At 48.8% G+C, this 10074-nt stretch overlaps 1 protein-coding gene across 2 annotated transcripts in view; it reads left to right on the top strand.

The window, feature by feature from the left end:
• Nucleotides 1-7848, top strand: part of tdh (L-threonine dehydrogenase) — an 8985-nt gene extending 1137 nt beyond the window's left edge. The window contains exons 2-10 of one of the 2 annotated variants that reach the window (XM_061242999.1): nt 1467-1660; nt 2970-3012; nt 3254-3324; nt 3965-4114; nt 4949-5097; nt 5177-5200; nt 5720-5810; nt 6049-6318; nt 6765-7848. In XM_061242999.1, the coding sequence (XP_061098983.1) occupies nt 1477-1660; nt 2970-3012; nt 3254-3324; nt 3965-4114; nt 4949-5097; nt 5177-5200; nt 5720-5810; nt 6049-6318; nt 6765-6904 (1122 nt within the window). In that variant the 5' untranslated portion in view covers nt 1467-1476 and the 3' untranslated portion in view covers nt 6905-7848. Of the gene's footprint in view, nt 1-1466; nt 1661-2969; nt 3013-3253; nt 3325-3964; nt 4115-4948; nt 5122-5176; nt 5201-5719; nt 5811-6048; nt 6319-6764 lie in introns of both variants that reach the window. The other variant, XM_061242998.1, reaches the window with a different exon arrangement.
• The last annotated feature ends 2226 nt before the right edge of the window (nt 7849-10074 follow it).

Genomic DNA, 10074 nt, shown 5'->3' with positions numbered 1-10074 from the left:
CGGTCCTAATATGATAAGAAGGCAGGTAGAATGTCGTCCGACGAAAATACATGTACACAAATGCAATTTTTAAGAGAAACTTGTTGCATTTGATTAATCACAAACATAATTCACGTTGGCCTAGCATATAGCTATCCAGCCCAAGAATCCATTTCACCATTATAGACATAAAACTGCATTTTTAATTAGTTTAAAAAAAAAAACTATTCAAACTATGAAATCAGAAGCGATGGTTTTAACAAATTGGCTTTAAAATACCTTTGGCATTCGGGCTATGTAGGTGTGTCAGCGCGAATGCAAAGTCATGGCCATCTTTGTTTGATCTGAAGGCGCATTCAAACTATTTGGGAAATACTGATTTGGTTGTTAAATGGCGTGACCGAGGACCGTGTGATTTCACGTCCAGGGGTGAGTCGTTATTTTTTGGCACGTCTATTCCTGTGGTGCTGATTGGGTCTCGAAGAAGGCGGGTTAGTGAGCTAATAATACTCTCAAATTACTCATCGCGTTCCTTAGTAAACTCACTCGACCTCGATGTAAACTAGTGCGTAATGAACCCTCGCTCGCTCTCTTCTAGACTAAGAAGGTGTTGATGTTTCCTTAAAGATTTAAGAATAAGCCATACTGTACTGTTAACATCTGAAAGTTGATTGAAATTGATAAGTTATGCGCTGAGAGTAAACTCTGCGTTGAAATGGCTTCATGGTTTGGTGCAGTAGCGCGTTGGGTGCAGTTTCTGTGTTGTACTAGGCTATTAACACCAAGGAAACAAATTATAACCGAGTGGATCGGTGGTTAGCAATGCTTTATTTATAACGACTAAGCTTCCAATACTATTTGACTTGCCAATGAACTCCTGACGCAGCTATTTTCCATTGTCTTGGTGAGCTTTTAAGTCCCACTTGACACGCCTAGAGACGCGGTGATCGCACGGAGCCTGTGTATATACGTTGCATAGAAATGGCAAACTTCACCAACACTTAGTTACTGCTACCGTACCGTACTGTAGCTAATATTCACCATAAGTAGTACTGTAGCTAATATTCACCATTGCACTTGTAAGTCGCTTTGGATTAAAAGCGTCTGCCAAATGACTAAAATGTAAAATGTAAAACCCCAGTCTACTACTCGCCTTGATTAGACATGTAAATAAAGGTAGCTCTGTTTGTAGAACCGATAATGCGTATTTACTGTGCTATTATATTATACTCTTGATCTGTTAAAAGGGTCGAGTTGACTCATTGCCAGTAGGGAATGTTTGTTTTTGTTATCACAGCTTTTTATATTTGCTTATATTTTATGGAGCCAGATATTTATTAATAATTACTATAAAATTGTGTGCATCTAGGTTTTTGTGTAATTGTTTAAATAGTGCAAGGTTAAGCACCTCCGTCAAGGTCAGGGATTTGAACCTGCAGCCTTTCGGGTTTTGAGCTCCGGGTCCTGAGTCCGTTCTCGTGCCCCAGACAGGTGAAGATGCCGGTTCTGAGATCCCTGAGCAGAGTGGCGCAGCAGGTCCTGCAGGCGCCGGCCTGCGGCTGCCAGCCAATCACGGTCGCCGTCCGAAACATCAGCTTCTCCCCCCGCCAGGTCACCTCCGACGCCAGCTTCCACTCCGTGTCCTTCTCCGAGACAGACCACCCCAAAGTGCTCATCACAGGTGAACCGCCGCCCGTCATGTCCGTAACGACAGCCATATCCTGTATGTGTCATTACCATAACGACAGCCATACACTGTACGTGTCATTACCATAACGACAGTCATACACTGTACGTGTCATTACCATAACGACAGTCATACACTGTATGTGTCATTACCATAACGACAGTCATACACTGTATGTGTCATTACCATAACGACAGTCATTACCATAACGACAGCCATACACTGTACGTGTCATTACCGTAACGACAGCCATACACTGTACGTGTCATTACCATAATGACAGCCATACACTGTACGTGTCATTACCGTAATGACAGCCATACACTGTACGTGTCATTACCATAACGACAGCCATACACTGTACGTGTCATTACCATAACGACAGTCATACACTGTATGTGTCATTACCATAACGACAGTCATACACTGTACGTGTCATTACCATAACGACAGCCATACACTGTACGTGTCAGTACCATAACGACAGTCATTACCATAACGACAGTCATACACTGTATGTGTCATTACCATAACGACAGTCATACACTGTACGTGTCATTACCATAACGACAGCCATGCACTGTACGTGTCATTACCATAACGACAGCCATACACTGTACGTGTCATTACCATAACGACAGTCATACACTGTACGTGTCATTACCATAACGACAGCCATACACTGTACGTGTCATTACCGTAACGACAGCCATACACTGTACGTGTCATTACCATAACGACATCCATACCCTGTACGTGTCAGTACCATAAGGACAGTCATACACTGTACAAGCCATCCCCATAACGATAGTCATACAACCTACATGTCATATCCATAACGATAGTATCCGTACATCGTAAGCCGTATCCGTAATGACAGTTGTGCACATTACTTGTCATATCCGTAACAGCAGTCATACACTGCATGTCACCATAATGGCAGTCATGGATCGTACGTGTGGAGTTGGGGGCCGACAGTACATATGGAGTTGGGCTGTTCTCATCATCATCAAACGTTCTATGGTTCTTATAATAAAACGTGGAGCACATTTTCAAGTACAGCTCTGACACAGTAAATGCAGTTCATAACGGTCTGTTTGCGGTAGGGTATATTTATACATGTTGGGGTTAGTCATTATGTTCTGCCAAGTAAGGCAATGCAGTCTATATGTCCTAGTCTGTGATAGGCTGTGTCCCCACCTTCATTTCTCCATAGCAACAGCATATTCACCATTATATTCTCTCCCTCTCCCTCCCTCCCTCCCTCCCTCCCTCTCTCTCTCTCTCTCTCTCTCTCTCTCAGGGGGTCTGGGACAGCTCGGGGTGGGCCTGGCCAAGCTCCTGAGGTGAGGGGAAATGCACCTCTCCGGTCAGGGAGATATTTTGGCAGGCCTCAGTGTGTGCCTCTTAGCCGAAGTACACCCCTTTAGCACACAACCAAGGTCAAGCCTGGTCTGGCTTCCTTGTGCAATCACGTATTATTATTTACATTCACGTTTTGAGCCATGTAGCGCACTGTCTTATCCAGAGCTTCTCGTACGCCTTTTATTTGTTTATTTACTTACCCTGCTAACCCGACTTTTGCAGGCGGAGGTTTGGAAACAACAACGTGATTCTGTCCGACATCCGGAAACCCCCGAGTCACGTGTTTCACAGCGGTGAGTGAGCGACAAAGGTGTCGGAAACGGCAAAAATAAAAAGCTTTCGTTCTGACGCAGGAAGTGGTTAAGTCAGGTTGCCCTGTGGAGAGCGCTTTGAGCCTCGTCGTGTTCGTGTTTAGCGGCATTTGGGTGGTATGTCACGAAGCAGGATTACGGAGTAAGCTGGTTCATCAGGTAAAAACCAGAACAGCCATTTTTACCTGGAACTTACCCAGCTAACTCCCCTGTGAGCAAACGCTGGAATCTAGAGGGGTGGAAATCTGGCATTGAGAGACATTTTGACTTAAATAGACTGATCTAGTTTAGTGACTTTCAGTTGATTAGACTAAGCAGGGGACAGTCCCCCCTGGGGCAATGCAGGGTTAAGGGCCTTACTCAGGGGCCCAACATTTTAGATCTACACCTGGGCTTGAACCACTAACCTTCTGGGTCCCAGTCAAGCACCTTAACCACTATGCAATAGGCTGCCCCTACTAGTGATATACAAACGCCTCCGCAGAGCTGTACAGATTAGCACATCTCAGGAGTGAGTTAATGACGACAGCACATTTAGGGAATGGCAGTCAATGTGACGTGATTGTAAAGTGTCAGCAGGGCTGTGAGTGTAATGTTTGTGTTCCTGTGTGCCCTGATACAGGCCCGTTTATCTACTCGGACATCCTGGACTACAAGAACCTGCGGGAGATCGTGGTGAACAACCGCATCACGTGGCTGGTGCACTACAGCGCCCTGCTGAGCGCCGTGGGCGAGGCTAACGTAGCGCTGGCGCGCGCCGTCAACATCACCGGTGAGCAGCCCCGGGGGGCCCCTGGGGGCCCGGGGGGGAGGGGGGGGGTTGCGGCGGAGGGGGGGTGGGGTGGACAGGTGTGGCATTATATTACATTACAGTTACACGATACATTTTAGCCATTTGGCTAAGGTTCATGACTGAGACGTGGAAGGTTGGCGGTTCAACCCCCCAGTGTCGCCGTGATAAGATCAGAACAGCTGCTGGGCTCGACGAACCCTATTGGAAGCATTCCTTTGGTGTCGACCAGGGGTGTCAAACTGAATTCCCACTGAATGAACCACTGGTGCTGGGAACACCCAGAAAACCTGCAGACACTGCGGCCCTCCAGGACTGGAGTTAAACCTGCAGACACTGCGGCCCTCCAGGACTGGAGTTAAACCTGCAGACACTGCGGCCCTCCAGGACTGGAGTTAAACCTGCAGACACTGCGGCCCTCCAGGACTGGAGTTAAACCTGCAGACACTGCGGCCCTCCAGGACTGGAGTTAAACCTGCAGACACTGCGGCCCTCCAGGACTGGAGTTAAACCTGCAGACACTGCGGCCCTCCAGGACTGGAGTTAAACCTGCACACACTGCGGCCCTCCAGGACTGGAGTTAAACCTGCAGACACTGCGGCCCTCCAGGACTGGAGTTAAACCTGCAGACACTGCGGCCCTCCAGGACTGGAGTTTGACCCCTGTGCTGGCTGTAGGCTGCCCGGGGTCTCCTGGTGCGGGAGGTTCTGATGTCTCAGTGTGAGCGGTTCTGGCCTCCCGGTTTGAGAGGTTCTGGTCCCCCGGTTGGAGCGGTTCTGTTGGTGTTGACCTGGTCCCCCCCCCCCCCCCCCGCAGGGCTGCACAACATCCTGGACATCGCTGCGGAGCACGGGCTGCGCCTGTTCGTCCCCAGCACCATCGGAGCCTTCGGCCCCACCTCCCCCCGCAACCCCACCCCCGACCTCTGCGTGCAGCGCCCGCGCACCATCTACGGCGTCTCCAAGGTGCACGCGGAGCTGATGGGCGAGGTGAGTGTGTGTGTGTGTGTGTGTGTGTGTGTGTGTGTAGTGTGCCGTCTCCAAGGTGCACGCAGAGCTGATGGGCGAGGTGAGCGAGAGAGAGAGCGAGAGTTACCCGTTCCCCACGGGAGCCCTGCACACCTGCCATCCAGCCCTGCAGGCCCGTCCGCACCAAGAACGAGAACTATAACAATAACAATAACCACAACCATACCAATAACCATAACTATAACAATAACCAAAACTATAACTATAACAATAACCATAAGAAATACTTTAATAACAGTAACGTAACATTTTTGTATTTTTTTAAATGAGTAACTGCACTTACCGTTTCACTTTATTAAAATAAGAGCATTGCAGGGATTAAAATGCTTCACTATAAAATAGACGTACAAACACGTTTACAGCTAAAGAGAAATGTTGGGGTTTTACTCGGTGCGGCTAACTCCTAATCCTGCTTTGTGAAACACGCCCCCCTGGTTTCTTGGGTTTGAATTGGTTGCTGATTTTACAGTGAAAACAATGCAACCTTTTAATGTGTGACATACTGAGTCTCTCTCTCTCTCCCTCTCCCCCTCTCTCTCCCTCTCTCCCTCTCTCTCAGTATTACCACCATCGGTACGGGCTGGACTTCCGCTGCCTGCGTTACCCCGGGATCATCTCGGCCGACTCCCAGCCCGGGGGGGGCACGACAGGTGAGCGCTATAAACCTCGTTACTCTTCATCACTCTTCATCACTCTTCATCACTCTTCATCACTCTTCAGTCGACCGTATAAACTGTACCGTATCCCACCTGTTCTGTTCATCCTACAACCTCGATACGCACAAAAGCGTCAGCTGAATAAAGTGTAATGGGGGGCCCCCCCCCCCTCGGTCTGTGGAAGCGCACGTTTCCCGTCTCACCCGACCCCCCCTCCTGCCCCCCCCCCCAGACTACGCGGTGCAGATCTTCCACGACGCGGTGAAGACGGGGAAGTTCGAGTGCAACCTGCGGTCGGACACGCGGCTGCCCATGATGTACATCGAGGACTGCCTGCGCGCCACGCTGGAGGTGATGGAGGCGCCGGCCGACACGCTGAGCATGCGCACGTACAACATCAACGCCATGAGCTTCACGCCCGCCGAGCTGGCCGGCGAGGTGCAGCGGCAGCTGCCCGACCTGCAGGTCACCTACAGCCTGGACCAGGTGCGCCAGGACATCGGTAAGAGCTCCTCTGCATCTCCCGTGATAACGGCACACTCCCGTGATAACGGCACACTCCCGTGATAACGGCACACTCCCGTTGGAACAGCACACCGGTTATGACAACACTCCTGTGGTAACGACACTCCTGTGATAACACCACCGTAACAACACTCATTATAACAATACCGCATTCTAACCACGCGTCTGCATTCTTACGTTTCCAACCTTGCCCATTCAGATGCACTTCTGACATCACGTCTGCCTGTCTCAGTACTCAGTTCTGCGGTGTATCGTTAGTGGTGCAGCTCGTTTTGCGGCTTGCTGGCGTCTAACCCGCCCCTCTCCCCTCTCCCCTCTGCCCCCTCCCCTCTGCCCTCTCCCCCTCTCCCCCTCTGCCCTCTGCCCTCTCCCCCTCTCCCCTCTGCCCTCTCCCCTCTCCCCTCTGCCCTCTCCCCTCTCCAGCGGACAGCTGGCCCATGAACTTCGACGATGCGAACGCGCGGCGGGACTGGGGCTGGAAGCACGAGTACGACCTGCCGGAGCTGGTGCAGACCATGCTGGCCTTCATCGGGTCGGAGGCACGCGTGGCCCAGGCCAGCTGAGCGCGTGCAGACCGGCCCGGGGGCGGGGCCTGTGGGGGGTCCACGCTCGCTGTACATAGTGTAAAGACTGACCTCCAGGGAGCGGAGAGGCGCACGCTCTGTACAGAGCTTTTCTGCGTGTGCCGGGGGGTACCCGCCTGTTCTACCGTCCGGTTCGGCCCGGGCTGGGGTCGCTGTTCTAACGCCCCCCCCTTCCGGAACTCCAGCTCCTGTGCGGATGAGGGAACCTTGTTCTTTAGTGATTCCTTAGAGACCGAAGGCCTCTGCACGTCCGAGAGCCGGGTCTGGGTTCCACCGTCACTGGGTTCCACCGGAGAACCCTGCGGCCAGTTCCTTATTAGTTTGAAGAAGATGTTTTTGTTCTCCGTGCCTACAGTGTTGGCTCCAGCTTCAGAGAGAATGCAGGGGTCGTTTTCCGAATGCAAGGGCAATCTCCCGCTTGTCTGTAGATGCTAGACGATGAGCTTGTTGTTACAAATGTTAGTTTTAATTTATACTTTTGGACTGTATTTTTCTTACTGTGCAACCTATTTATATTACCTGCAGCAAAAAAAAAAAGTATTTTTTTAAAAATCTTGCAGTGTTTTCGTGAGAAATCACAATGCCTTCTGTCCAATGAATTGCCTGAAATGTTCTACCAGAACATTTATTTCCCAGTTCGTTCTCCTCCAATGGGAGGCTGCGATGTGGCATGCTGCTGTGATGTCACAAAGGTAGCCATATAGCTGTCCGGCAACCGTTCTCACGGCAACTGTAAAGGGCTTTTCTCGTTGTCCAGGGAACCTGTTCTGTCAGTCTAAAGGTGAATGGAATGTACCTGTCCTTTCAGTGTAATTTGTATTTCTGTTTCTGAAGAAAATGGAATGTGTTTTTTGTTTGTATCATTTCTCCAGGCTTTGATCTGTAAAACTGCTTTTTCATTAAAAACATGTTTCTTTTCCAAATGACTTTGTTGACTGTTTGCTTGAGATACATTAGTTATTTAGCTGTCACTTTTATCCAAAGTTTCTTCCCTTGATTAGACTTAGCAGGGGCCAATCCCTCCCCTGGAGCAACGTGCGGTTAAGGGAGGGAACCTAGCTGAGCATAGCTGTCGCTCTCATCCAAAGTGACCTCCCTTGATTAGACTAAGCAGGGTCCCAGTCATGTACCTTAGCCACTAGGCTACAAGAACATTAGCCACTAGGCTACTGGAACCTTAGCCACTAGGCTACAGGAACCTTAGCCACTAGGCTACAAGAACGTTAGCCACTAGGCTACAGGAACCTTAGCCACTAGGCTAGAAGAACATTAGCCACTAGGCTACAGGAACCTTAGCCACTAGGCTACAAGAACATTAGCCACTAGGCTACAGGAACCTTAGCCACTAGGCTAGAAGAACATTAGCCACTAGGCTACAAGAACATTAGCCACTAGGCTACAGGAACCTTAGCCACTAGGTTACAAGAACATTAGCCACTAGGCTACAGGAACCTTAGCCACTAGGCTACAAGAACATTAGCCACTAGGCTACAGGAACCTTAGCCACTAGGCTACAAGAACATTAGCCACTAGGTTACAGGAACCTGCAGGCTGCCCCTTTTTTGGGCGGGTTTATATATTTATTTTTGCATTTGATTGATCAGGATCTTTTTTAAACCTTCACTCTTAATGCGGGAGACTGAGGTTCCCTTGTGTCATTTATACGCACCGTCGGTGCAGAATATCCACTGCTGTGAAACTCTGGGGGCAAGAGCTCCTTACAAAAAAATAACATTGTCCATTTATGAAAGTGTTGGTGATGTGGGTTTTACCAGCCACTCCGACTGCCACCAACAGCCTTTCGGGTCGACTCGTCGCTCCGGTCAGGTCCGCACATACACTCAGTGAGCACTTCATTAGGTATTTATCAGACTCAAGTCATCTGCTGTAGCATTGGAGGTTTGGTTGTGTTTTGGTCAATGTTGCACCTTGCTCATACGTTCAGCTGATTGTTTTGGTCATTGGCAGTGTCTGATCCCTCAGCTTCTCAGCATTAAATAAAGGTGAATCATTGAAGTTATAAAATCACTGTAAGTACCTACTTGGTACAACCGTGACCTAATTTCAATACGTGCCCTGAAAACATCCCGGGAATGAGTGCTGGTGTGATGATCGTGCTGTTCCCACGATCTGAAGCCCCAGCTATGTTCCCCAACACGTTATTCTACCTCTTTCATGCAAGAACAATTTGCTCCAGTAAATCCGCATTGTTGAATCTGTTCTAGATTCTGTGATAGGCATGTGGTCTGGTATGAAGTTACACACCCATCAAAGCAGGAATGTCCCCAATGTCCCCAATTTCGCACACGCACAGCACAAGTATATAAAAAATAAATCCAATAATAAAGTCCATGTACATTAAAGCCGTAAAATCTGAGAGCAATGAATGAACCTCTTGTCTTTTCTCATCAAACAGTACAAATTAAATAAGATAAATCAAGTCAAATATGTACAGTAAATACAACACTTCAGACCGAGCAAGAGCTATAGTTTCACTTCTGAGAATTTTCTGTGGAACATGTTACTAACCAAATTAGCCTAGAGCAGTTTCGTTCTGAATACTGGTGAAAATATTAATGGTATGTAATCTGCAGGATTTTCACCGGTGTTTTTGAGGACATTTCAGAGTAGCAGACCCAGCCCTGAGTGTGGCTTTCTCAGGCACTAACCATGTCTCCTCCGTGATCCTCCTGGAAGATCTGGACGACGACACCATTGCCTGTCTCACCTCAATTGATCTGTGCATCTAAAGACTTACAAAGGCAGAAGAATCCTGGATTTGTGTGCCGTGCTTGGTGCGACGTATCCACCAGCCTGCTTCCCTACATACCAGTGGGAGACGTCCTGTCCGTATCCCAACATTAACCTTACCATTTGTCCTGAGCTAGACTGGGGTGTGGTGTCCCTCAAGGTTTGGTACTTGGCCCAATTATTTTCCCCCCCTCTGTATGTGCTATGGTTTGCAATATTATCTGCACACATATGGCTACACTGGTGATACTCAACCCCACAGCTCAGTGAAGCACTCAAATAAACCTCTGCTGGTCAGTACATTTTAAAATGCACCCAGGGAATGTTATTAAAGGAACTGGATTACATAGAACAGGCACAATACCGTCTGTATCATGGGCAAAATTTGAATATTCAAT

Source organism: Conger conger, chromosome 5, assembly GCF_963514075.1.
Source record: "Conger conger chromosome 5, fConCon1.1, whole genome shotgun sequence".
Classification (NCBI taxonomy): Eukaryota; Metazoa; Chordata; class Actinopteri; order Anguilliformes; family Congridae; genus Conger; species Conger conger.
Note: the sequence above shows the minus strand (reverse complement) of the source record. Positions and strands in the feature narration are given on the sequence as shown.